The sequence below is a fragment of the Peromyscus maniculatus genome, chromosome 11 (genome assembly GCF_049852395.1).
Source record: "Peromyscus maniculatus bairdii isolate BWxNUB_F1_BW_parent chromosome 11, HU_Pman_BW_mat_3.1, whole genome shotgun sequence".
Lineage (NCBI taxonomy): Eukaryota > Metazoa > Chordata > Mammalia > Rodentia > Cricetidae > Peromyscus > Peromyscus maniculatus.
In genome coordinates this window covers 70,120,435-70,147,254 of record NC_134862.1, presented here as the reverse complement: position 1 = coordinate 70,147,254, position 26,820 = coordinate 70,120,435, and the positions used below count along the sequence as shown (strand labels likewise).

General features: G+C 42.1%; 2 protein-coding genes and 9 non-coding genes across 19 annotated transcripts; 1 reads left to right on the top strand and 10 right to left on the bottom strand.

Moving 5' to 3' along the window:
* Positions 1–2,344: 2,344 nt before the first annotated feature.
* On the bottom strand, positions 2,345–6,771 carry LOC102912131 (uncharacterized). Of its 5 annotated transcripts, XM_076547818.1 has the most exons (11): positions 6,374–6,771; positions 5,692–5,741; positions 5,487–5,515; positions 5,253–5,291; positions 4,453–4,482; positions 4,180–4,208; positions 3,878–3,919; positions 3,364–3,414; positions 2,859–2,881; positions 2,606–2,668; positions 2,345–2,431 (listed from the first exon to the last, which is right to left on the bottom strand). In XM_076547818.1, exons 1-4 carry the CDS (start codon positions 6,769–6,771, stop codon positions 5,268–5,270), a joined length of 501 nt encoding a protein of 166 aa, XP_076403933.1. In that variant the 3' UTR covers positions 2,345–2,431; positions 2,606–2,668; positions 2,859–2,881; positions 3,364–3,414; positions 3,878–3,919; positions 4,180–4,208; positions 4,453–4,482; positions 5,253–5,267. The 5 variants fall into 5 exon arrangements, 4 of the variants coding, with proteins under 4 accessions (XP_076403933.1, XP_076403934.1, XP_076403932.1 ...); XM_076547819.1 differs by lacking the exon at positions 3,878–3,919; XR_006062070.2 differs by lacking the exons at positions 2,345–2,431; positions 2,606–2,668; positions 2,859–2,881; positions 3,364–3,414; positions 6,374–6,771 and adding exons at positions 3,601–3,739; positions 6,057–6,164.
* LOC121821430 (small nucleolar RNA SNORD81) lies at positions 2,495–2,571 on the bottom strand. The gene has a single exon (XR_006062263.1). It is a non-coding gene; the product is annotated as a small nucleolar RNA SNORD81 (small nucleolar RNA).
* LOC121821434 (small nucleolar RNA SNORD47) lies at positions 2,736–2,813 on the bottom strand. Its single transcript, XR_006062266.1, has one exon. It is a non-coding gene; the product is annotated as a small nucleolar RNA SNORD47 (small nucleolar RNA).
* On the bottom strand, positions 3,216–3,296 carry LOC121821437 (small nucleolar RNA snR60/Z15/Z230/Z193/J17). Its single transcript, XR_006062269.1, has one exon. It is a non-coding gene; the product is annotated as a small nucleolar RNA snR60/Z15/Z230/Z193/J17 (small nucleolar RNA).
* LOC121821431 (small nucleolar RNA SNORD79) lies at positions 3,481–3,561 on the bottom strand. Its single transcript, XR_006062264.2, has one exon. It is a non-coding gene; the product is annotated as a small nucleolar RNA SNORD79 (small nucleolar RNA).
* On the bottom strand, positions 3,996–4,062 carry LOC121821446 (small nucleolar RNA SNORD78). The gene has a single exon (XR_006062278.1). It is a non-coding gene; the product is annotated as a small nucleolar RNA SNORD78 (small nucleolar RNA).
* LOC121821436 (small nucleolar RNA SNORD44) lies at positions 4,282–4,344 on the bottom strand. Its single transcript, XR_006062268.1, has one exon. It is a non-coding gene; the product is annotated as a small nucleolar RNA SNORD44 (small nucleolar RNA).
* Positions 5,360–5,441, bottom strand: LOC121821429 (small nucleolar RNA SNORD24). The gene has a single exon (XR_006062262.1). It is a non-coding gene; the product is annotated as a small nucleolar RNA SNORD24 (small nucleolar RNA).
* Positions 5,586–5,647, bottom strand: LOC121821447 (small nucleolar RNA SNORD75). The gene has a single exon (XR_006062279.1). It is a non-coding gene; the product is annotated as a small nucleolar RNA SNORD75 (small nucleolar RNA).
* Positions 6,070–6,149, bottom strand: LOC121821435 (small nucleolar RNA SNORD74). Its single transcript, XR_006062267.1, has one exon. It is a non-coding gene; the product is annotated as a small nucleolar RNA SNORD74 (small nucleolar RNA).
* On the top strand, positions 6,674–24,385 carry Zbtb37 (zinc finger and BTB domain containing 37). 5 transcript variants are annotated; one of them, XM_015998249.3, is made up of 5 exons: positions 6,674–6,785; positions 7,270–7,467; positions 8,985–9,915; positions 12,842–12,941; positions 23,618–24,385. In XM_015998249.3, the coding sequence occupies exons 3-5, from the start codon at positions 8,987–8,989 to the stop codon at positions 24,101–24,103; spliced, it is 1,515 nt and encodes a 504-aa protein (XP_015853735.1). In that variant the 5' UTR covers positions 6,674–6,785; positions 7,270–7,467; positions 8,985–8,986; the 3' UTR covers positions 24,104–24,385. The 5 variants fall into 5 exon arrangements, with proteins under 5 accessions (XP_015853735.1, XP_006979656.1, XP_076403930.1 ...); XM_006979594.4 differs by having other exon boundaries at positions 8,959–9,915; XM_076547815.1 differs by lacking the exon at positions 7,270–7,467 and having other exon boundaries at positions 6,690–6,785; positions 8,956–9,915.
* The last annotated feature ends 2,435 nt before the right edge of the window (positions 24,386–26,820 follow it).

The following is a 26,820-nucleotide window of genomic DNA, read 5'->3' as shown; positions in this document are numbered from 1 at the left end:
TAAAGCTCCCTGGCCATCCAATCAAAGCAACTGGGGAGTTCCTAGTTCAAATACCAACCCTGTATAACTAAGAAATCAAGGAACACACCCAACATCAACCTGTGGCTTATACAGCTAAAAATAAACTCTGAAGCATACTGTTGATTTCAAGTCCTGTTGACACAAACAGTAAGATGAACACCTGTAGGCACCCCATGGTAACCTGTAGACCATTCAGATCAGGGAAATGGGTAGGCTACCTGCAGAACTTCTCTCCCTTCGTTCCTTCACATTCAGTCTCCTCTGGCTCTGTAACAGATCACCTGCTGTAGCCTCCCTCCCCAACCCCATCTCCAGTGGATTACACACCTTCCCCTTCTGACTTCTCTCCCCCAAAACCATTGCTTTATGACAGTCTCCAACTCCAGCGTGGACTCCATGGGAACCCTGACCACTCCAGCCAGGGAAGCTAACTGCAGGTCTTCCTCAAAACCAACACCCAGTCTTATCCCATAGGCCAGAGGGCAAAATACAGATCTTCCTTTTTTCAAATCAATCCTCTGGTTTCATTTCCAGCTCTGAATCAGACCACCCACTGCAACCTCACTCTGCCCCCATTCCCAGGGTACTAAGCAGATCCTGGTGTACACCTGGCTCCCCAAACCCTACCCCATCCTCATTCCTGTCACCTCCCCATAACTAGAAAATAGGGTTTACCTGGAACCCCCAGTCCTCACTCCTTCCTATCAGGATCCCTGACCAATTGAGGCCATGCTTTTTTTTTTTGAGACAGTTTGTTTAGCCTTGGCTGTCATGGAATCCTCAAACTCAAAAGATCCCCTTGCCTCTTGCCTCTGCCTCCCCTGGGATTAAAGGTGTGCACCATCACCGCCTAGCTAAAAAAATAAAGGTTTAAGATAAAGCAGCCCAAACTTGTACTGTTACTTCCACCTCTGGAATGCTTTAATTTCAGAGCTTTTAATGGTGCCAGGGACTGATCATGCTGTAAGATCTTGTTGCTCTGCTTGACTGTATCCTAAGGCCCAACTAACTTTACCATTAATCAGGTAATTAATGTATATGCCACAAAGCACCCCTTTAAAAATTTAAATCCTTGGGAGTTGGGCATGCAATCCAAATGCTGTAATCCAAGCATTTGGCTTATCAAGTATTTAGGAACCCTCAGCCCACAAACTTGAAACTAGCCTAGGCAAGTAGAAAATACCAGGTGACAAATAGGGAAGTCCTCACCCCAGCACTCAATCACTGCATTGTACTAGATCTTGTGTAGGTGAATACTGTCCAGTTGAACAGCACCTTCATGTTAGGACCTTGAAGACCAAGGACTTTGGATTTTACAAAGAACCCTTTCGCAACCCATGTTTCCTCCTAAGCCCACTATCCCTAAGCCCAGGCTGGCCCCAAACTTGCCATTTTTAGTTGTAACTAAAAATTCAATTACAATATTCTAACCATCCAGTGTTTGTCTCTTCGATGTGACTTTGATTCTAGCTGGGTGGTGGTGGCACACGCCTTTAATCCTAGCACTCGGGCAGATCTTTGTGAGTTCAAGGCCAGCCTGGTCCACAGAGCAAGGCACAATGCTACAGAGAAACCCCGGCTCAAAAAACAAACCTTTGTGATTCTAACTGTAATGCTTGTTCTTGTAAATTTAAGGTGCATATTCAAATATTGCTATGGGCCGCTAAAATTAATCCCAGCACAGAAGAGGCAGAGGCCAACCAAAAGCACAGAAACTGTCCTCAAAAAAATTGTGAGCAGCAACCACATCAATAGATTACAAGTAGATGAGTTCTTTCTAGGTGTGATGACCTTATCTCAGCATTTTGGCTGATACAGGAAAGCTGATGGGAAACACTAGAGCTACTGAAACCTAATGAGGTTAGCTGGGGATGGTGGAGACAACTGCCAAGATTAATCAGCCCATATATTTTATCTTCCAGGGCAACTTGGCAAGCCTCAAACCATGCTGTGCATGCATGCCACTTCCTGACCATTCTTCTTCTAAGAGGCTGCTACACCTGACACTTTAACCCCAGATTTAACAGAACCCAGACCTTATAGCACAACTGACAAAGCCATTTAGGTTGAGATTCAGCAGATATAACCTGTCTGTCAAACATGGAACCAAGACTTAATCCAACTTATTTTGCTTCTAACTGTTCTTGCTATGATTAAGCCAGGACTTTTTGTGCTTAAAAGCATGGAAACACCTGAGTGTAGTGGCTGGACAGCTAAGACCTATTTATTGGTGTAAACCCATGCCTGTGCAATCTTCTCTGGATAATACCCCACAAAACATGCTCAATGGACTTGGTTCTAAGCATTAGAAAACAAAACACACTTTGTCTTTAATTCCACATTCTATTTATTGGTGATAAAAATTCTCATGTGAGAACGCGAAGTATGATCTGAGCATCCAGCCAGCCACCTGCAACAGAGGTAACCTGGTTAGGCACATTTCTACATTTGAATTTAAATGGTAATTGTTACACAGAATATCAGATCTTTTACTATCATCAAGTAATCAGTGAGAGAGTTCAAGTTGTGGTGAGATCATCACATATTCTGGAATAGGTTCATGGTTAACATTTTCAATCCTCACCTTTTAAATAGTGAAGTGAAATTCAAATAGTGAAAATGCATGCCCACTTCTGCCACAGGAGCCCTACAAAACAAAAAAATCTAATCATTTATCTTGTTTAGACTACTTATACATTGCATGTTACTATAGTAACCTCAGAAATAAAATGGAACGGTTTTAAAGGTGATATCACTTTGTATCATTTGGCAGAATCATCACATCACTGGTTACAGGCCACATTATATACAATCTGTACAAAAACAAGGTGGCTTACCTTGAAATTCACAAATGAAGGATCTGTTTAAAAACAAGAAAATTTCATTAGCCCAGAAATTTATCTTAACACCATGCAGTACACTTTCCACTATTCTTTGGGTACTGAAGTAGTCTAGATGAGCTTTCCACAAACAATTCTCTCCTCCAATTCTAAGAGGCCTAAGATTTTATGGTAGTGGCCATTACCTAGAAAACTACACTCTTACAATCAAAGTCCAAGACATTTTATTAACTAGTGATTTAAGTTTCATGTGCTTTGGCATTGACCTGTGGCCTTACAATCAGAAGAACCTAGTTTCCATCTTGTACTAATATGGCAAAATTCATGGAAGACAATTCTTTAAACCATTACAGCCAGATACATCAGATAGGAGCGAAAGACTTGATTTGTTCATCAGAGGCTGTCTGCTGAACTATGTTATCATCATAGTATCGGCTTATTGGGGAATTATTTAATAAAAAAAGGACTCATACATGCACATTTCATCAGCAAAGACACTTACCTTTTTTTAAAATCTTGCCCAGTGCCTTCAGTCAAGGGGAGCCATGCACACCTGCAGAAATCCAGTTCCACTTAAAAACAGACCTTTATAAAGTAGACTTACACACAAGTTCCTAACTACTGTTTCAGCTTAATAACCAATCTTCAATCTTATTCAGAGAGATTCCCATCTGTTTAACTTTATACATCATTAACGGTAGTATTGTGTTCCTAAATGAAATCTACAAAAAAATGCTTCCTCACCTTCATTTACAAGGTCAATTTGGACCACTGGTTGCTCTTCTGGTGCTCAATTCCCAGTAACCATATGGTGGCTCACAACCATCTATAATGGGACCTGATTGCCCTCTTCTGTCATGTAGGCAAAATACTCATACCTACAAAAAAAGAAATTTATTTAATAGGCCAATTAGTGCTGGTGAGGAAGCACATGCAAGTTCAAGAACTAACCGCTACATCATACTGTAAATGACCCTTATTGGCACAAATCAAGAGCCCAGTAATTGGCTTCTTACCCAAGCAAGCAAGCCATCCAAATGAAAACATGCAACCAGTAGCTAGAATTAAAAGAAAACACCTCTTACAAATATGCTAAGCAACTCAGTTAATTATTCTTAGTTGCCTGTCACAGGGTTCTTCAGTGTTAAGATTTGTTGTCTACAACATATTCAGATCAGACATTTGCATAACATCATTACAAAAACCCTGTCCTAGTAAACACAAATCTAACATCCATGACAATACATGCCAGATATCAATAATCTACAATCATGGCATGCCACTTTGAATTGGCTTTTTTCAGTTTTCCAATACTTACTTTAAAAGTTGTCCAGACAATTCAAACACCTAAGAAAAAAAATCACAGAATTCTAGTACATCCAAAAGACAGAATTTGTCCCACCAAAAGCTAACCAAGCCCATATCAGATAGAGCTAATAAGACGACCTTCATGTTAGTCAGCATTGGCTTGTCATCATGCAGGCTGAGTTCACACAAAGGAGACACATAGCAAGTGTATTTACTATGCAAAAATGCAACCACACAGAGCCATGTTTGCCCAGTTACCTACAATTCCATCAACTCTACTCACATTTCATCTTGTAGTTTCTGGTCACAGCACCTACAATTTCAAACAGGTTAAGTTAAAAACTAGGTCGATGGTATTACGATCGACAGAACACAAAATGGTGACATGATTTAGCCTGCTATTATGCAACTACCGTTTTGAGGCAGTGATTCTCTGCATAAAAGCTGTTCATGCCTTTAAACCTAGCACTCGGGAGGCAGAGCCAGGCAGATCTGAGTTCAAGGCCAGCCTGGACTACCAAGTGAGTTCCAGGAAAAGGCGCAAAGCTACAGAGAAACCCTGTCTCGAAAAACCAAAAAAAAAAGCTGTTCTTGAACTCACTTTGTAGACTGGTCTGAACTCCAATCAGCCTGCCTGCCTCTTAATTGCTGGGATTCAAGTGTGCCACCGCCAACACCAGCTGGCCCAACCACTTTTAACTGCATATCCCTACAACCCAGAAGGGAATCTGTATCAATTCTACATGGCCAACTCAGCACTTTGTGAGGCTGTGATGGAGATCCAGAGCCCAGCAAATAGGGCCTTGCCACCGTCCATGTATAGATATCTAGTTTTGTTTTTCCAGACAGGGTTTCTCTGCATAGTTTTGGTGCCTGTCCTGGATCTCGATTGGTAGACCACGCTGGTCTCGAACTCAAGAGATCCGCCTGGCTTTGCCCCCAACCACCTCAGTGCTGGGATTAAAGGCGTGCTATCGCCACCAAGCTGAGATAACTAGTTCTTTGTGCTTATCTGCCAAGTTTTCCTTTTGGATAACATATCATTCCTTTCAATGTGACATAAATATGAAAAATGTTTCTTACCCTGCACACCCATGGTTATTCCAGCTTTTTCCATAGGTCCTGGAAGTAAAAGAGCTTCATGTAAATTCTGTTTAGTTTGCAGAGACCCTGTAAGTCATTATCCTTTATGCCTCAGTTACAATTATGGTGGTTTAAGGTTATCGTCATCCCACTGTCAAGAGTAGCAAATAAAATGTCATCATTGTGGCACGGTTCATTCAACCTACCCTCTCATTGGCTCATTTCTGTACTTACCTCACTCTTCATCCATCTTTGTCCCAGAACTAGAAAAAAAAATGTTAAGAATGAGACCCCCGGTTTCACAGCCTTTTTGCCATCCTCCACCCGAATTAAAGCCTCAGAACAGTGTTTTTCAGAAATCCCTTCTGTCCACTACTCTCATACCATCATAGGCTTTAACAGTGTTTTAAGATATCTTCCGGACTTTATCGATTCTTACCTGTCTGTATGATGCCAGCAAGAGCCCCTGAGAGGTCCACAGCACCATTCCTAAAGAAAATTTGCTCATTTAGATGTCTTTAAATACAACAGCTTTACTCGCACAGAAAAACGGAGAATTTTCACAAATGACAACTGTATTCAATGAGGCACTGTGGAATGCATCTATCCAACATATCACTTTAAATTTCTTCCACAGACCTAACACTCCACTGGGAGCTTTTTTAGTGGCCACTCACAAGGGCCTACTTTGAGGCGGTTGTTAGCGAACGCCATCAACCTCATGGCAAGCTCTAAAAATCAGCACGGTGGTCTTCCTTAACCGCATAATAGAAAAAAGATCATAACCACCACAAAAGGCCTCACGGTGACTCAGCATGCTCCGCCATCAGAGTCGTTGGTATTCATCAACAAGGTCAGTTGTCCCTACCAACATAGCCTTCATCATAGCGAGAACACAGGTGCCGAGTCCCTTATGGAGACTTTCCGAAAAAAAAAAAAATTACAAAACCATTTTAGGTCGCGCGTGCACGCAACGCTAAGTTCCGATAATCTCCAGCTTGTGGGCCTTACAAGCTCATTACTGTCCTCGAAATTCCGCCAGTTTACGGTGGATTCGTCTGCAAAATGCTATTCTATAAGGCCTGAGCCCACAACACATACACAAAGAAAGCCATACGTACCGACCACAACGTGGCTCACAGCGCGGAAAGGCCGATATGGCGGCTGCGCCCAGTATATAAACTCTCCGTGACGTCACGACGCACGGCCCTCCGCTGCGTCCACTTAGGTCCCGCCCCTGAGCCGCAGACTCCTCCTCCAGCCCCACCTCCTTCCCGCCCTCAAGTTCTCCCGCTGGCCCCGCCCCACACCGCCCGGAGGGCGGAGTCGCCGCGGGCGCGTCCAGCCCGGCCTCCGCCTCCCTGAGGAGTAAGGGCTGAGGGGAGGGGGCTCCCGTAAGGAAAGCGCCGGGGAGGGGCGGTCTGAGGGTGACTGATTTCCTTCCGGCACGTCGCCCGCTCCGGAGGAGGGGGCGGGGGGTTTCACTTCCGGGACGGTGTTCCGGCCCATTCCGGCCCATTTCCACCCCCGGAGGTAGGTGCTGCTCCTTGACTGGGCTCGGGCCCCGCACCCCCGCCCCGTTAGCCTATGCCGGACGCTCCTTGGCCGCGTCTCGGCTGCAGCCAGCTCCTGGGGCGTTCAGCCGCCCGGCTCCACCTCCCCTCCAAGCACTCGGCGTCCTCTCCCCCCCCCCCCGTTTGGCTCGGGGCTGCAGAGCTTGCGGGCCCGCCCCCTCGCGAGCCCCTCCCTCAGGACCCCGCGGCGGGGACACACCCAGACACACCCCCCGCCGCCGCCCTGTACCGGGTCCCGGGGCGCCGCCCCCTTCCCCCTCCAGCGCCTCACCTGTGCGCCGGCTGCTCGTTGGCCGCGCGCGTTCTGCTCTCTTCCCCCGGCTTCTGTGCCGTCTCCCCGCTTAGCCAGGTCACCCTTTGCCCATGCTCCCCGACACACACGGAAGCTGCCCCCCAGCACCTGACTGGCCAACCCCAAGCGTTCCCGATTCTCCCTTTTGCAGCTCTCGCCCCTCCAGGGCCGACGCTAGAGAGAGAGACTTTACTCCAGGGGCTTCCTCCTCACTGGGGAATTGCTGGGAAGAACAAACAAAAAGGCGCTGGTGTAGGCTCCAAAATAAACACCTGAATTCGTGATGGCATCGACAGAGGCTCTTAAAGGATTAAAAGTTTCAAAACAAACAATAACGCTTTGGAAAAAGGTCAGATTGGTTAAAGTTGCTTCTTGAAAGCAGTGTTTGCACTTCCCCTGTTTACTCAATAAGTGTGTTGTAAATGCGGGGTGATAGCGTGAGCTTGTCCTGGTGTGTTGTGTAGTCTCTTAAATTTAGAGATAAATTGGATGCGCAGTGAGCCAAAGACATTGTGATACATCTGAACTACCCTCAACTTTGAGACTATTTGATGCAATTGCAGTCTTTTAGTGTAAAATTTTAAGCTTTATTCTTGTCGGCTGTAGGGAATCAACTTCCTGGATCAAAGTAGCATCTTTGGAGTCCCCAACCCCGAGTTTGTAGGTAGAGAAAGACTTACTTAGTAGTTTTGTTGGGTAGAGAAAGATTTACTTAGTTTTTGCTAACTCTGAAAACTAGACTCCAAGTTCTCTGCATGTTAATTGAATGCTAAAAGGGCTGTGGAATTTTTCCTAACCTACAGTTCACCTCAGAGTCTTGGATCCAAAAAGGGGGAGCTCCAGCTGGTAAGCATTTCAAAATATTGGCCTAGCCTGGCATGGTAGTGGTGACACACCTCTAACACCAGCAGCATTCTTTAATCTGAGCAGAGGCAACCAGATCTCCAAGTTAGAGACCAGCCTGATCTACATAGTGAGTTTCCAGGGATAGCCAGAGCTACATAGACCCTGTCTCAAACAAACAAATGCCAGGTGTGGTGGCTTAATCCCAGCACTTGGGAGGCAGAGGCAAGTAGCTCTCTTGAGTTCCAGGCTAGCCTGCTCTACAGAGCAAGTTCCAGGACAGACACACAGAAAACCCTGTCTTGAAAAAAAAGTGATAATACTGACAATTCACGTAGAAAATTAGTCACTTTATAGTCGTAAATAACCTGTGCCACATGTATTATAATCAACCTGTATATAATTGACTTTACTCTAAAACTTACTTCCTCTAGAAAAAGATAATGGATTTGTATTCAGTCTGAAATCCTTGTATTTGGTACCCTCCTTGATGAACTCCTACCTTGATGTTACATAGCTTGTTAATAAAGTATGGTTGAGGCTTGAATATTAAGCAGTCTAGCAGTCACTTTTTTGTTGTTGTTTTCATTGCATTTTACTGTGAAATCTAAAACGTCGTGCCAGGCTTAGCAGTTCACACTAATCCTAGTACTCAGGAGGTGGCATCAGGAGGGTCAACACAAGTTTGAGGGCTGTATTAGAGTGAGAGCTTGTTCCTAACTAAACAAAACACCTGCTGGCAAGTCCTTTTCTACAGCCAAGCACCATAAGGAAGGTGCCTCTTCATACGTGGAGATTTTCATTTTTTTTTCTGAGACAAGTTCTCACTTATGTAGCCCAGACTCATGATTCTCCTGCCTTGGTGGCCAAGTGTTAAAACTACATATGTGTACCTGGCACTCCTGACCAAGAGACTTTACATTTTTAGGGATGTTTGAAGTAAAAAACCCAAAGGGAGTCAAACTGGTGCTAAGAATATGGTTTGCTCTTTCAGCAGGGTTGAATGTCTGCCTGTATTTTCAGGCATGACCATGGAGAAAAGTGGGAACATACAATTGGAGATCCCTGACTTCAGCAACTCTGTTCTGAGCCATCTCAACCAGCTACGAATGCAAGGCCGTCTCTGTGATATTGTGGTCAATGTGCAAGGACAAGCTTTTCGGGCTCACAAAGTAGTCCTGGCTGCCAGCTCTCCTTATTTCCGGGATCACATGTCCTTGAATGAAATGAGTACTGTGTCCATTTCTGTCATCAAGAACCCTACTGTTTTTGAACAGCTCCTTTCTTTCTGTTACACAGGGCGGATATGCCTGCAACTAGCAGATATTATCAGCTACCTAACAGCCGCTAGTTTTCTGCAGATGCAACATATTATAGACAAATGTACACAGATCCTAGAGGGCATTCATTTCAAAATAAATGTGGCTGAGGTGGAAGCAGAATTAAGTCAAACGAGGACAAAGCTCCCAGAGAGACCTCCAGAATCTCACAGGGTTACACCAAATCTAAACCGCTCACTTAGCCCACGACACAATGCTACAAAGGGGAACTGGAGAGGACAGGTCAGTGCTGTGCTGGATATCAGAGAGCTCAGCCCCCCTGAGGAGTCTACCAGTCCTCAGATCATCGAACAGAGTTCCGATGTAGAGAGCCGGGAGCCCATTCTTCGAATCAACAGAGCAGGACAGTGGTATGTGGAGACAGGACTAGCAGACCCGGGGCCGCAGAGTGCGGATGAAGTTAGGGTTCTTGGAGCAGTCCACATCAAAACTGAAAATCTGGAAGAGTGGCTGGGGCCTGAGAATCAGCCTTCTGGAGAAGATGGGAGCAGTGCAGAGGAGGTCACAGCCATGGTAATTGACACCACAGGCCACGGCTCTATAGGACAAGAAAGTTACACTTTAGCGTCTTCAGGAGCCAAGGTAGCCCGGCCAACCAGCAGTGAAGTTGATAGGTAAGTTTTGTTTTCCCATTTAAAGCTATTGTGTAAACATCGTTAAATGAGCCTTCTGTGTTACAGAGAGCATTTTTCTTGCCTGATGTTCCTATTCGACTTACTTTGGGAGACTGGAAATATGTCAAAAGACATTGCATTTTTTCAAAGCAGGAAGCTCCAGGTTCTGAAGTATTCACGATGTTATGAGAACTATGGTAAAATCAGCCACTTCCATGAATCAGAAAGCATCTGCAGCCACTCTAGGATCAGTTATTGCCAGGGCCCTCTCTGGATTCTAGGCAAAGAGCTGATTGTCAGCAGGTGTCTGGTAACATTGCCCTTTCTCACATAGCATCACACAGGTAGGTAACCTTGGGAAGTTTTACTTTCCTTATAGCACTTTGTATTATTTCTCTTTGCCCTTGCCTACCAAGTTAGAGATAGCCTGGTACCATCAGTAATTGTTCTTTTTTCAAATTAAATATAGTACAGTAATTCTAGAGAAAAGCTTTTTTGGATGTTTTTCAAGTGTCTCCTCACCTAGTGATGTTTCCTTTGAATCTGCTACTCTCTGAGGCCTGAGAGTGTCCTCACCAGTATGGCCATGGCCTATGGTCTTCACTGTTTTCTTTCTTATATGCCAAATCTGTTAGAACACTTCCTTTTGATGGAAATAGCACTATCTTTCATCTAGTCAACTGAAAGAAAAATGTGACTAGTTTAGATTGGTAACATCTTATGTTCTTTTTTTATTTTCACTTATTTGTTTATTGAGAAAAGGTTTCTGTAGCCCAGGCTGTTCTAGAACGCAGGGCAGTCCTCCTGCCTCAGCCTCCTGAGTGCTGGGATTACTGCCATGAGCCACCAAGTTTGAATGGTGGTGGTGGTGGTGGTGGTGGTGGTGGTGGTGGTGGTGGTGGTGGTGGTGTTTTGTTTTGTTTTTGAGACACGGTTTCTCTGTGTATCCCTGACTGTGCAGGAACTCACTCTGTAGACCAGCCTGTCTTGGAATTCACAGATACCTGCCTGCCTTAGCCTCCCGAATATTGGAATTAAAGGAGTGTACCACCACTGCCTGGCTCATGTTTGGATATTTTTTGAGACAGGGTCTCACTTCATAGTTCAAAATGGTTTATAGCTTACTAAGTAGTCTAGGCTAGCCACAAACTCATGCATTCTTCCTACCTTAGGCTCCCAGGCCCTAGATTACAGGTGGCTTATTCTCTTTCCTGCTTGAAATAGATTGAAATGGGTAAAGGCGTTTAGAGCCAAGCCTGACCATCTGAGTTCAAGCTCTGGGACCTACATGGTAGGAGGAAAGAGTGACTCGGATAAGTTGTCGTCTGACACACGCTGGCACACATGCCTCTCATGAACAAACAAATAAGTGTGAAATTGATCTGGGAGCAATTAAAACCAGCTAACTAATTTCTTTGGTTTATAGCTGATCATGTAGACATTTAGTAGGATTTTAGCCACGTAGGTGGTCTTGATTTGAGTATTTCCCATCATGTGACCTTAGTAGTGTAAATATTCTTGAGCACAGAATACATATTCATCCCCAGTTTTGGTAACTGTTGTCCTCCTGGATTAGAACTATAGCAGAAGTACTACCTTCTTAAATGCCAAAAAAAAAAAAAAAAAAAGCTTTAGTCTCTACAAACTCTGAGTAGATGACCATAAGAGATGGAACAGCCAAAACACCAATAGTTAACGTAAGAGAACCAAAATCACCAGGCAGCATGGAGCATGCCTGGAATCCTAGCACTTGGGAGGTTGAACCAGAAAGATTGCTGAGTTCAGCCTAGAGCCTAGCCTGTGTAGTGAGTACCAGGCCACTCAAGGCTTCATAGCAAGACCATATAGCTCATAAAAGCAAAACAAAACTACAGACTGGGTTTCGTGTATGTTTTTATTCCCTTTTCAGTACTTACTAGAGTAGAAAGCTTATATGTAGCTTTAGCTTCACCTTTTCTTATGGTCTGTTTGCTTCGTCACTTTGAAAATATTTGTTTGATTTAGTCCCATTCCTCAGCTGTGATATAGAGGAGAAACAGCATTCAACTTCTTTGGCACTTGTGGTGGTAATCTAATTGTACTGAAATATTATTTTGATTGTATGTTAATAAATAAAGTTGTCTGGGGGTCAGAGCTGTTAGAGCCATAGCAAGAATGTGGCGGTGGTGGCACACGCCTTTAATCCCATAGATATCTGTGTGTTCAGGGTCAGAGCTGTTAGAGCCATAGCAAGAGTGTGGCGGTGGTGGCACACGCCTTTAATCCCATAGATATCTGTGTGTTCAGGGTCAGAGCTGTTAGAGCCATAGCAAGAATGTGGCGGTGGTGGCACACGCCTTTAATCCCATAGATATCTGTGTGTTCAGGGTCAGAGCTGTTAGAGCCACAGCAAGAGTGTGGCGGTGGTGGCACACGCCTTTAATCCCATAGATATCTGTGTGTTCAGGGTCAGAGCTGTTAGAGCCATAGCAAGAATGTGGCGGTGGTGGCACACGCCTTTAATCCCATAGATATCTGTGTGTTCAGGGTCAGAGCTGTTAGAGCCATAGCAAGAGTGTGGCGGTGGTGGCACACGCCTTTAATCCCATAAGATCTCTGTGTGTTCAGGGATACAGTCAGCATTGGAGACATATGCCTTTAAGACCTAGGGGGCTGTACATTCAGACAGTGACGAGGCAGTCATGTGTTTGGGTTTACAACCAATGAGAAGGCAGAACAACATACTATAAAAAAACGAACCGACAGGAATTAGGTCTCTTTTTGCGAAGCTGGGACAGCAGGAGGAAGGGTGAGATTTTAGCTCTGAGCTCTGACTTCTCGGCTTTCTCTTTTACATTGTTTCTGTGTTTCTTATTTAATAAGACGGTTGGTTACATCTACAGGCACTGCTTGTCTATTGGTCCCCTGTATGCTCCTTTTCCAACAGATTTAGTCCCTCCGGCAGTGTTGTTTCCGTGACAGAAAGATACAGAGCCAGAAGTGAGTCTCCTGGGAGAATGGATGAGCCTAAGCAACTTAGCTCCCAGGTATGTAATTCTGGATTTAGGATTGCTGTGTTGCTTGAAGAACTTGTCACTGAATAAACAGAATAGAATGAATAAGAAAGATTAGAACAAACAACAGTGGCCTGGATTTGATATATATTAGTTTTTTCTTGATCTTACTTGTGAGCATGCTAGAATTAGGATTTGAGATGCAGAAAGAAAAAAAAATAACTGGGGGGTGCAGAGGGGAAGTAGAATAATGACTCGGCAGTTAAAAGTACTTAATGCTCTTGCTGAAAACCCTACTTTGGTTCCCAGTGCACAACCGTCTGTAACTCCAGTTCCAGGGGATCTAGTGCCCTCTTCTGACCTCTGCAGACACCAGGCACACACGTTTCATATATGTTTATATATATGTAGGCAAGGCACTCCTACACACACAAAAAAAAGTCATTTTTTTTTTAAATGTGGAACTTTTTCCTGATTATAGAGATACCTATAAATCTAAAAGTAAGATAAAATCCTTAACATTATACCTTTGGGTCATTTAGAACTTGGATTAAAAACAACTTGATTTGTGGTAGGTAGGTAATAGATATATGTGTATATAGTTGTTAGTCTATATAATATTTATTTGTGTGCATATAAGCAAATTGCTTGTACATTTCTGTGTATTTATTCCCTTATATGAATATATTTTTTTATTTATTTGCATCCTGAATCTTCCATCATGCTACAAAGTTCTAAAGGCTAGGTGTGGTGGTGCACATCTCTAATCACAGCACTTGGGAAATAGAGGCAGAATTGCTGCAAATTTGGGGCCAGCCTGAGCTATTTAATGTGTTCCAGGCCAGTCATGGGTGTAGAGTAAAACCCCATCTTTAAAAACAAAGACTCGCCGGGCGGTGGTGGCGCACGCCTTTAATCCCAGCACTCGGGAGGCAGAGCCAGGCGGATCGCTGTGAGTTCGAGGCCAGCCTGCTCCAGGAAAGGCGCAAAACTACGCAGAGAAACCCTGTCTCGAAAAAACCAAAAAAAAAAAAAAAAAAAAAAAAACAAAGACTCATGACAACGATGGCTTCTGTATTTTTCCCAACTCTCCTGAGCTAGTGAAGTGGCTGGTTGACATTTTCGTTTATTTTTTACAGATCTTAATTATTGAAAATTGATTTTTCAAAGATGTAAACCACAATAAATGAAACACTTCAGCCCATAAAATGGAAATACAAGTAGGTTGAGATTGCCTCACTTGCCAGGAATAGTAATACATGACTTTTAATGGCAGCACTAGGGAGCAGAGGCAGATGGATAGATCTCTGTCATTTAGAAGCCAACCTGGTCTACTCAGCAAATTCCAGGCCAGCAAGGGCTACATGGTTAGACCCTGTCTTTTTTGGTTTTTCGAGACAGGGTTTCTCTGTGTAGCTTTGCGCCTTTTCTGGAACTCACTTGGTAGCCCAGGCTGGCCTCGAACTCACAGAGATCCGCCTGCCTCTGCCTCCCGAGTGCTGGGATTAAAGGCGTGTGCCACCACCGCCCAGCCTAGACCCTGTCTTTAAAAAAAAAAAAATTTGAATAGCTTATTTTTTTAACCTCTATTACAATTTCTTGTTATCTAAACCACTGGATATTTGTTGTGTATATTGGTATACTAATAGCAGTAAGATATTGTTACACACTAAATTTTTTTGGATTTTTTTTTGTTGTTATTGTTGTTGTTGATAGTATTTCGAGGCAGGATCTCCATAGCCTAGGCTAACCTCAAACATGATCCTCCTGACTTTGCCTCCCTAGGGCTGGGATTACAGATGTGTGCCAATACACTGCACTATTTTTTAGTTTTAATTGAGTGGTAGAGAAAATGTTAAGAGCTAAGAGGAAAAGTAATTAGAATGCTTTTTCTCTCCATCTCTCAAATCTTGTATAATAACATACAAAGGTAACTAATTATGCAAATAGATGCAGTGATTAGGGCAGATCTTAACAGCTTTATAGACTAATCATACAAACACACAAAAAGAATATAAGTGCTTACAGGCATTTACCAGACTTAGTGTCCACATAATGCAAGTAGAGTTAAACCGATTTGTGTATTGGTGTCGTGCAGAGGGTGGTGCACACGGATATATATATGGAGGTTAGAGGCAAACCTCAGATGTTGTGCCTTTTACCGTGATTTTTGTTGAGAAAGGGTCTCTAACTAGCTTCAGTCTCAAAGGCTCTGCTAGGCTGGCTGGCCGGGGATCCCTGTTTGTCTCTGCATTCCCAGTGCTGGAATTAAAAACTCATGCCGCCACACCCAGCTCTTTTACATGGATTCTGAGGATGAACTCAGCCCTAATGTTTGTGTGGCATGTAAGTACTTTACTGACTGAGCCATCTCCCAGTTGTGGGTTTATTTTTTCTTCTAAGCAGATTTTAAATGCAGTTTCCATCTTCCTTCCCTTTTTCTTCCTCTTCCTTTAAAAAAAAAAGATTTATTTTTAACTAGCTGTGTCTGTGTAGTTTTGTACACATGAGTACAAATGCTTATGGAGGCCAGAAGAGGGCCTTGGTGCCTGCAGTGGTTTGAATGAGAATGGACCCCATAGGCTAATATCATTGAATGCTTGGTTCCCAGCTGTGGAAGGATTAGGAGGTGTGGCCTTGTTAGAGGAGGTGCATTGCTGAGGGTGAGCTTTGAGGTTTCAAAACCCCACACCAGGCCATCTGGCTCTTTGCCTCCTTCCTGAGGGTCGGATCAGATGTGAACGCTCAGCTACTATTCCAGCACCATGTCTGTTACAGTCCCAACAAGGATGATCATGGACTACTCTGAAATTGTAAGCAAGCCCCCAGTTAAATGCTTCATTGTATGCATTGCCTTGGCCATAGTTTTTTGTCACAGCAATAGTAACCCTACGACAACTCCAGGAGTTCAAGATGTGGGTGCTAGGAACAGAACTCAGGCCCTCTAGAAGAGCAACAAATGCTTTTAACTACTGAGCCATACCTCTAGCTCCATCCTTCCCTATTTTGAGATAGGAGACTTTGTTGCCCAGGCTGTTCTTAAACTCTTTGGGTTAAAATCTGCCTGCCTTAGTCTCTCCAAGTAACTGGGGCTACTACTATGCACCACTATGTCAGGCTTTAAAGCTGGGATTATAAGAATACAGCACCATGCCTGGCCTAGGTGTAGTTTTTCATTGTAATTAGGATAGAGATCATATTGGAATCATATAAGGGTGTTTACCTGGCTAAAGCAGAAGATACAGTCTATAAAGCAATAGAATATAAATAATATTATCTAAGGCTGGTGTGGTGGCTCTTCAGGTAATGGCACCTACTGCAAAGCCTGACAACCTGGGACCGCACGGTGAATGAAGGGACAAAACTGATTGATGTGTGCTGTCCTCTGATCTCCATTCTCTCTCTCTCCCTCCCTCCCTCCCTCCCTCTCCATCCCCTCCCACACACACACACTCCTCTCTCCCTCTTCCCCTTCTCACTATAAATAAATGTAATTTTATGATTTTTTAAAAAATTTTTATTTGGGGTGGGGTAGGGTGGTGTCAGAAGTCTGTCTGATGTAGTAGGTATTGAGAACTGAACTGTGGTCCCCTGGAAGAACAGCAAATACTGTTAACCACCAAGCCATCTCTTCCTAATAAATGCAATACTTAAAAAAAAAAAAGTACTGTCTAGAAATGATTCAAAGGATAAGATATATCTACACAATATATAAAAAAAATGTATTATGGTAAGTTTGTTTATTAGTTATTTTCCTGGGCCCACAGAAGACCAAAGCAGGGCAAAGATTTATGGTTTTAATGCATTTATTTGCTTTTATGTGTGTATGGTGGGTGTGCACATTTGCATTTCATAAAGAATGTGGCTATCAGAGGACAGCTTGTAGGAGTTGGCTCTTTTCTTTCATCATGTGGACCACTGGGAATCAGCTTAGGTTGTCAGGCAGGTACCTTTACCTGCTGAGATATCTTACTGACCAACTTACATTATTATGAGCAAAAAAGAGAAAAGAAAAAGAAAACTGATGCATTGAAAATACTGGAGCAATCGGGCAGTGGTGGTGCACATCTTTTGTTTTGTTTTGTTTTTGTTTTTTCAAGACAGGGTTTCTTTGTGTAGCTTTGCGCCTTTCCTGGAACTCACTTGGTAGCCTGGAACTCACTTGGTAGCCTCGAACTCACAGAGATCCACCTGGCTCTGCCTCCCGAGTGCTGGGATTAAAGGCGTGCGACAACAACACCCGGCCGGTGGTGCACATCTTTAATCCCAGCACTTGGGAGGCAGAGGCAAGCAGATCTCTGTGAGTTCCAACAGCCAGAGCTCACAGAGAAACCCTTTCTCAAAGTCAGTCAATCAATACAAGAAAATAGTGGAATAACCGGGCAGTGGTGGCTCACGTCTTTAATCTCAGAGCTCAGAAGGCAAAGGCAGTCAGATCCCTGTGAGTTCCAAGACAGTCTGGTCTACAGAATGAATTCCAAGACAGCCAGGGCTACACAGAGAAACCCTGTCGGCGGGGGTGGGGGGGGGTGGGGGGGGTGGTACTGGAGCTGTAGTTCAGTGGTAGAAGTGCCTGCCTTGAAAACATGAAACCTAGGCTCAATGCCCAGCACTTCAAAAAAAGAAAAAAACAAAAGTTTTGCCTAACATGTATTAGGCCCTGGATTTGATCTACAACCCTTAAAAAAGCAAAACAAAACAAAAACTGGGGCCAGCAAGATGGGTCAGCTGGTAAAAGCCCTTGCTGTCAGTCCTGACGACCAGAGTTCCATCCCCAGCACCCACATGATGGAAGGAGAAAACAGACTCCATAAGTTGTCTTCTGACTTGTATACACATAGTACACATACAAATAAATATATGCAGTAAAATATTTTTAACTGGTTGATAGACTAGACTTCCTGACTATAAAGGGTGAATCTGGAACAGATTGCCAAAGTTACTTCTAAAGAACCTTTACTTTTTTTTCTACCACTGGAAAGTTAAAAATGCTTGGACTAATTTTCTATGTAAGTTACAGTCTTTCCAGCTCAGCTTTTACTCATCAGAATTGACTGTTTTGACATGTAGACTTCTCAGTGCTGCTATAACCCTGTCAGATTCTTTCTCTGTGTCTTGATTCTGAGATTCCTCCTCCTTCTGAGTCCACTGAAAGCCCCACTCCCATGTTCTCCTTACCCTAATTAGTCCAGTGTTCTTTGATCTTTTTTTTCTTAAACCACTATTATAGCATTTCACATGCATTATTATTCCTTTTTTTTTTTTGATGGAAGGCAAGCACTCTACGATGAAGAAAATCCCCAGCCTCTTAACTTTTCCTGATTCTCTACTAATTCATATAAATTATTCCTTTCCTGTTTGTTTGATTTTGTGGTTCTTGTCAAATTGAAGTCTCCTTGAGAGCAGAGACTGTTTCTAACCTTAGTTATATCTTTGACATTGTCTTGTCACTTTTACTTCTATGAATACTAATGGTTGATTTTGTCATTGCAAATATTACAGACTATAAAGGTTACAGCTACTAAACGGGGTTATTTAGTTGCTTGTGAAATCGGTTAAAGGAGAAAGCTAAAATTCCCAGCTTTGAAGAGCTTTAAATAACGTTAGTGATTTTTGGTTCCTTTTCAATTTTTCAGTATCTGTTAGCAATTAAAGATTAAAATGATGGGAAACTTTGAAGTCTATGTCAAGTACATGGGATACTTAGCCAGGCAGTGGTAGCACACTCAGATCTCTGAGTTTGAGGCCAGCATGGTCTATGCAGAGAAACCTTGTCTTGAAAAACCAAGAAAATACAGAAATTTTCAGGGGTGGTAATTCACCCCTATTATCCCAGCACTTGGGAAACTGAGTCAGGAGGATCACTTCGAGTTTGAAGCTGGTCTGGGCTATATAGAAGTTCTAGGCCGGGTGGTGGTGACGCACGCCTTTAATCCCAGCACTCGGGAGGCAGAGGCAGGCGGATCTCTGTGAGTTTGAGGCCAGCCTGGGGTAAGTGAGTCCCAGGAAAGGCGCAAAGCTACACAGAGAAATCCTGTCTCGAAAAACCAAAAAAAAAAAAAAAAAAGTTCTAAGTCAGCCTAGGCTGTAGAGTAATACTATGTATCAAACTGAGAAATAAAAAGTAAAAGAAATCATTCATTTATATGGATTTGTTGTTTGGTTTTCTGAGACTGGGTTTCTTTGTGTAGCCCTGGCTGTCCTAGAACTCACTCTGTAGACTAGACTGGTCTTGAACTCAGAGATCCCCCTACTTCTGCCTCCCAAATGTTGGGATAAAAGACATGTTCCACCATGCTTGGTGGAATAATTAATTCTTAAAATGATTTTTGAAGCAAGTACTGATTGAATTCATGGATATTTGGCAATGCAGAATATCCCTATATGTATATATTATAGGAAATTGCTGAGTGAAACAGAGAAAACCACGAGGCACCATTTTTATGGCCTTCATTTCTTTATTATTTTTTAAAATTATATTTGTGTGTGTGAGTGCACACATTTATGTGCACATGATAGCAGCAGCAGCCATAGCTGCTGGAAGGTCAGAGGACAACTTGCAGGAATTAGTTTTTTCTATCTACCAAGTGGATCCCCAGGATTGAATTCATGTTGTCAGACTTTTTTGGGGAGGGTGCTGTTGTTTTAAGACAGAGTCTCTCTAATTAGACTTGGCTGTCCTGGAACTCACTATGTAGAACTGGCTGGCCTTGAACTCCTGAGTGCTGGGATTAAAGGCCCTAGTCTGACTTTTCAAATCTAGTGTTTTCACCCACTGAGCCAACTTGTCAGCCCTCCTCCTTTGTCAGAGTTCAAAGCAAAAAACTACCGAAGTTATAATGTTTCCTTTGTTATTTGCTCTTCAATTGCAACTTTACTGTGATCGTTTTAAATGAGATTAGTCAGAGTGCATGTTTTTTGTAATCCTAGTTCAGTGGTTATTAAAATGCATCATTTTCTGTGTGTGATGATTTTATTCATCACACTAGTGTGTTGTGATTTTATTCAAAGTTAGGAAGTTCTTTTTAGGAAATTATATCCTCATGATTATAAATAAAATATATTTTAAGTTGACTTGCTACCTGAGGACAGAAAGGAAACTGGATGCAAAATATATGTACATGTACATACATACGAGTTTATAATACTTAATATATACATACAAATACATGAGTTTGTAATGTTTAAATATCACAGTTATTGAACAAAAGTGCTCAAGTGTGTTAGTTCTTTCACACAACCTCTGAAGGAAATGATTGAGAAAACTAAAGTTAATTAATGGAACTCAGATTTGAACCCAGGGCACTCTTAACTCTTACATGATGTTATGCATTCAAATTTTTAAAAAATACCTGAGTTTGATGATATAATACCAGGCACACAGGAGACTAAACAGGAAGATATCCTGAGCTAAGGATATTTGAGGCTAGCTTGGGCAATACATTGAGACTCTGTTGCTAAAATAAGATTTTGTTTTTTGAGACAAAGTCTCACTTGTAGCCCTGACTGACCTTGAATCCTCCTGTGTCTACCTCAGTGCTGGAATGAAAGATTACAAGTGTGAGCCATCATATCCATTCAAGATTCTTAAAAATATATCAAAGTACTATTAGCAATTTTTAGTCTCATGAGAATACTGCAAAGTTGGAACACCATACTGCTACGGGCTGCAGAAAATTATCATAAGAACTCAGCTGGTTATGCAAAGTCACTACCTGAAGGGGTCAAGGAATTCCTCCAGAGGAAGCCAAATCCCAGGGAGCATTTGGGGTTATTTGGCTTGTTATATATCAGCTGTCTTCTGTAATGAAAATCATGTGTGCCTTCATAGCTTTCCCAATTGATTTTTCCCTAAGAATTGTTGACAGTGTGGACTGATCACTATTTGTACATATACGTTAGAGGTATTTGGAGAACAACCTCAGGAAAGGCTTCCTCCCCACCAGCCCATCCGTTTCTCCCTTTTTAGCGCTGGAATCAGATAGCTACATTCAAGGACTAACAGAAATAACAGTCCAAACCACCAGCCATGCAGTGACCTTTTTATGAATGGAAAAATTGAGCCTCTGGGAAATTACTGTGTTTTGTCCTTGGTCACTTAGGATTTATTGGTAAGATACTTCCTTATTCTTTCTGTGAGTTCGGTTTTGATGACTTAGGGAAATGAATTAAAATTCTGTGTGAAACAAATCGAAAGCTAGATGCTGTGGATCATAGTTTGTACTCCTCACTGGGGAAGTTGAGGCAAGAAGATTGCCAAAAATTTAAGACCAGCCTGGGCATCATAGTGAGACCCTGTCTAACAACACCATAGACAGTGTTACAGTATCCAGTTGAACCCTTGATTTTACAGACTGGTTTCCAGATCTGCTGAGGAGCTACCTCCTTTGGAAATACTGAGAAGCCCTGTCAGGCTAGCACGTGAGGAAGAGACAAAAGATTGTTTTTAGAAAGTAAAACATATGGAATTGTTAACTAGGTGAATCTTTCTCTAGTTAGTCCAATATTTATTTTCTTTGCATACTACCTTGACTTCTGTTAAAAATTGTAATTGTTTGCTACATAATTTTATTTTATTTTTTTTTTTGTTTTGTTTTTCGAGACAGGGTTTCTCTGTGTAGCTTTGCGCCTTTCCTGGAACTCACTTGGTAGCCCAGGCTGGCCTCGAACTCATAGAGATCCGCCTGGCTCTGCCTCCCGAGTGCTGGGATTAAAGGCGTGCGCCACCACTGCCCGGCTCATAATTTTATTTTTAAAAAAATAACTGCAATGACTTTAGTAGTCAATAGCCCCTCCCTGAAAAATTATTAATTTCTGAATAGTGATATTTAGCATAGAATTTTGAGCCAAAAGTGTTTATCACTCTAAAACATATTTTTTAATTTATTTTATTTATTTATTTGTTTGTTTGTTTGTTTATAGGCAGAGTTGGACTATAGTCCTGGCTGGCCTGGAACTCAAGAGCTCTACTGGCCTCTGCCCCTCAAGTTTTGGGATTAAAGACATGTACTACCACACCCAGCTTTATTACTTTTTCAAATTACATGTGTTTCTATGGGGCAGGGGTAGGCTCCGTAGGCTATGTGCAAATGCCTGCAGAAACCAAAAGCATCAGATCCCCCAGGTTCTGGAGCTGCAGGCAATTGTAAGCAACCAGACATGGGTGCTAGGAACCAAGCTCTGGTCCTCTGCAAGAGCTATGCACACTCTTAACAACTAAGACATTTTTCCAGACCCCAGTCCAAAACTTTGTAAGTTACTTGTTTAAAAGAATATATTCTTATCCTTCCAGCTTTCGGGTGGGAAGACCCCATGTCTTCAGCCAATTTACTCGGAAGTCACTTACAACTTTTTAGTTTTTAGGGAGCTGGAGAGATAACTCAGTGGCTAAGAGCACTGGCTGCTCTTCCAGAGGACTCAGGTTCAATACCTAGTATCCACAGGGGACTGAAAACTCTTTGTAACTTCAGTTCTAGGGGACCTGGCACCCACTTCTGGTCTCCAAGAGCACAAGCACACATGATGCATAAGCATACATGCAGGCAGAACACCTGTACACAAAATAATAAAAAATGTAAAGAATTTTTTTTTTAGTTTTAGCGTGATAATGATGTGCTGATATATTACATTATTGCCTACAAATTGCATATATTTGTTATAAAGCTAGCTAACTGCTGGTTAACATGATAATAAAGTGTCATAAAGGAAATTTTATTATATTTGCCTTTATATACTCCAAATTTTCATCTAGACACAAGCTACATTTGAATTTTTGTTTTAATTAGTTTAAAAGCAATTGAAATTGAAATATTTCCTCAGTTACATTAGGCATATGACAAATGCTAATCGCCACGTGGTTACTACATTGAGTAGTTCGAATTATAGAACCTTTCCATCACAGAAAGTTGTATATACTCTGTACTTGATTGTCTAGAATACAGTTGCAAGGATAGAATCAAGGGATGGCTTTGTGGGCTCATATTTTCCTGTTGCTGTAAAATAGTACTAAATAAGAAGTTTTCAGTTTGACTTTTGGTTTTAGTTTTTTGAGACATGTCTCATTAGTCCAGGCTGGTCCTCAACTCCCTATGTAGCCAAAGATTTCTTGAACTCCTAATTCTGATGTTTCTATCTCTCAAGTGTAGCAGAGGCTTAATAAACATCCAGTTCATCAACCAGAACTTTGTGTTGCTCTTTTTTTTCTAATTTTTTTTTCTTAAAATGTATTTATTTTCATCTTATTTGCATTGGTGTTTTGCCTGCATGTATGTCTATGTGAGAGTGTCAGATCTTAGAGTTACAGACAGTTGTGAGCTGCCACTTGGGTACTGGGAGTTGAACTCTGGTCCTCTGGAAGAGCAGTCAGTGCTCCCAACCACTGAGCCATCTCTAGCCCCTGTGTTGCTCTTTTTACAGCGATAGAATGATACTCTCAGAATTCTTCTTGCATTTTTATGTTAATATATTTGCTTTTTGATAGTCCTGAACTTCCCTCTTGGCTCTCCATTACAAGTAAGTGTACACGGGTAGGAATATAACTAAGGGATAGAGCATTTGCCTCATTTGCACAAGGCCCTCCATTCTGTTCCTTACATCACACAGACAGACACACAAGAGTAACATCCTAGTAACAGGTGTTGGTAGATTGGGTTGCTTTTAACATATATGCTTAACGTTATGTAATATTCACTTATTTTCTTCTGACACAGGTAGAAGAGTCAGCAATGATGGGAGTAAGCGGCTATGTGGAGTATCTCCGAGAACAGGAAGTATCTGAGCGGTGGTTCCGGTATAACCCCCGTCTCACCTGCATCTACTGTGCCAAATCTTTCAACCAAAAGGGAAGTCTGGACCGCCACATGCGCCTGCATATGGGAATTACACCATTTGTCTGCCGAATGTGTGGCAAAAAGTATACCCGGAAAGATCAGCTGGAATATCACATCCGCAAGCACACAGGCAACAAGCCTTTTCACTGTCATGTTTGTGGCAAAAGTTTCCCCTTCCAGGCCATCTTGAATCAGCACTTTCGAAAAAACCACCCTGGCTGTATACCCCTGGAAGGGCCTCATAGCATTTCTCCTGAAACAACTGTCACATCTCGGCAAGCTGAAGAAGGGTCACCTTCGCAGGAAGAAACAGTTGCCCCTGGGGAATGTGCCCAGGGCTCAGTGTCTACTACTGGGCCAGATTGAAATACTGAGGGGGAGGGGGCAGACCCTCCTCCCCTTTGGATCGTAACCAGCCCATATCAGGACCAGGGGCTGGTACTTAGATTCACAAAATGCCACCTCGCTCGACTAGAAGATGTTCCCATGGTGTTGCCAAATTAGAGGATCCATGTGCAGAAAGCATTAAGGCTTTTCTCCTCTTTCCCACCTCACACTTTGGAAAATAATCAAGCAAATCAGCTTCTAATTCAGGGATCAACAGCCTTGGTTTGTTAACTTTATAAGAAAACAATGTTTTTAACAAAACTGATCAGTGAATGGTCATTTATCTACCAGTCATGATTGAACACTGTACTTAGGTCCATATCATCTTGGTGGGTGAAATCCTAGATCTAAAAAAAAAAAAAAAGCAACAGGAGCTTTGGCCAACTGAAGCAGCCTATCAGAAGTGGGAAAGGTAGTCACAACAGTGAGAAAGGGGAGTCTTTCCTGCCTCTTCCCTGCCAGAGCATGCATTTCCATATTTTAAGAAAAAAAAAAAAAAAGAATGTTGGTGATTCTTATTATTCTAAAAGGTTAAGCTGTCTTGTCTTTGCCCTGAGAAGGCATCTAATACTTTGCCTGGTTGTTTCATGTGATCAGCTACCTTGGAGCAGTATTCTAGTGAGCAGTATCACCTGAAGCATGTTAGGCAGGTAGAAGTAAAGTGAGCAGCCGAGCATTTCCAGTAGGCACTTCTATGTCTCGGAGCTTGAGAAGGAGAAGCAGGGAAGGAAGTGTTTATGCTTTGCAAATACTAGACAGCACAGAGCTGAGTTGCAGTTTTCTGATTGGTGTTTGTAAGCTCTGACACTTGGATACATCCATGGTAGTTACAAAAATGTTTCTGGTTATGTGAGTTATCCTGTTAGGCTGACTACCAAAATTTCATCCTCTTGGGCTCCTAGTTTCATATAACAGCAATACTGTGCATCAAAAATGTCATTTTCCAGTGAAATGAGCCTGGATTGTATTTTTAAATCCACAGGTCTCCACATTTGATAACTTTTATATGAAGTTTTTAAACAGGTTTTTTTCTGCAATATTGTAGTTGAAGAGAGATTCAACATTGTTGTTCTTATTGCACCACAGTTTCATTTCCTTCTACATGTTTTGTACTTTATATTTTTAGTCTAGTGAAGAACTTCACTTAAATCTATGTCTTGGTTGTGCAAATCTATATAGTTCATCAACCAATTAGCAAATTGCTGGTGACTCGGAGAGCTTTTTTTTTTTTTTTTTTTTTTAATTGTACACTACAGGGCACTTCACTTACAAGAAACTATCTTGCACAATCATGTTGCAATAAATGATCAAGGGATCAATTTTTATCAGGTATGGTTACACAATCATTCCTAAGATTTTGTAAAACTTCAAGGGACTTTCTTAGTGATTTTGAGTTTTTCTGAGATTCTTAATCCAGCTCTGAAAGAATTTACCAAACACATAGAGCTTTATATGCCCTGTCTTAAATGCAGAAAGAGGAGTAGGAATGTTAATACAGGCAAAAAGATGCCTGAAGTCTACAGTGCAAATAGAAGTCTTTAGCTTCTCAAGTGATTTTTAAAGACTATTTAAATGTGTACTGGTTTAAGTAATTGTTTTGGTACAGGGATGTGGACAATGCTAAGAGATTTGGGAGAGGGACTGGTCCTGCCTGCACTAGTGAGCCATTTATGAGAATGTGAAGTTTGTGCTCCTTCCTTGTGAGCACCTTGTGGTATGGAAAGGTGGGAAAAGTACATTTTTGATGGTAAGAAACTGGAATGCAAAGGGTAGCTTTAAACAATCTGAGAATTGTATATACTGTATCACTAGAGAAAGGTTTTCTCTTCTGACAAAGTATAGAAATTCGTCTTTTAAAGGAGTCTTCTGGTGCTCCAGTTGAAGAGCCTGCCCTTAAAAGCAGCACTGGAGAGTAGTCCCTTATCTCTGATAATCATAGGCAACAGCATGATAGAGTGAAAACTGTCTCCTAGAGCCACCTTAGAGATCACTGTGCTCTGTGGCATAAAAACAGAGTTGATGTTCTCAGAAAACATTTTAGCTATAGTAGAGGCTTTCAGTGGACAGACATGGTCATTACTGAACAGGCGGGTAGCTGGGAAGTACAGAAGATGCTGCTTTAGATGGATGTTTTTTTTTAAACCAGCCAAAAATATTTTAAGTCTACCCTACTTTCAAAAAGTTAAGTTGTATGCTGAAAAGTTGTTTTTTGCATTGTTAGCTTTTTAGGTTATATGTGAGAAAATAGAGCTTTTAACTATTACCAAATTATAAAGTTCAAGTGCAGTAATTTCTATAAAGAGAAACTTCAGAGCACTTATCAGCACTCCATCCAAGGTCAGCCACCAACATCTTGAATGGGGTAGAGGTTGCTGTATTCATGTGGAGGTGTTAGGCATGTTTGGGGGGTCCCCCTCTGTTTTCACTCATTTCTAATAGGTTTTTTACTGTATTGATACTGTGAATAGAGTGCTTCCGGTCCTAGGACCACATCAGCACAATCTTCTCTGCTGGTCTCTCCTCTAATTGGCCTAGCCAGAGCCATGAAAGTCATGAGACTTCTAGCCAGGCTACCTTTGAAACAAAGTTTTCAAAAATAATCATCTGCTTTAGTTAGAAGTGATACCATTCTAAATATCCAGGATTCTTATCCAGATTCACTGTGACATTGTCCTACTTCTTTGCTAGCATCACTG

Excerpts from the sequence above, each read along its gene's own strand:
- LOC102912131 (XM_076547818.1), bottom strand. The coding sequence starts at position 6,771 with ATGGGCCGGAATGGGCCGGAACACCGTCCCGGAAGTGAAACCCCCCGC. Across the intron at positions 5,742-6,373 it reads TGTGAGCCACGTTGTGGTCG|GAATGGTGCTGTGGACCTCT; the intron begins GTACGTATGGCT and ends AATTTTCTTTAG. Across the intron at positions 5,292-5,486 it reads AAAGATGGATGAAGAGTGAG|GACCTATGGAAAAAGCTGGA; the intron begins GTAAGTACAGAA and ends TTTTACTTCCAG.
- Zbtb37 (XM_015998249.3), top strand. The coding sequence starts at position 8,987 with ATGACCATGGAGAAAAGTGGGAACATACAATTGGAGATCCCTGACTTC. Across the intron at positions 9,916-12,841 it reads ACCAGCAGTGAAGTTGATAG|ATTTAGTCCCTCCGGCAGTG; the intron begins GTAAGTTTTGTT and ends CTTTTCCAACAG. Across the intron at positions 12,942-23,617 it reads CTAAGCAACTTAGCTCCCAG|GTAGAAGAGTCAGCAATGAT; the intron begins GTATGTAATTCT and ends CTTCTGACACAG.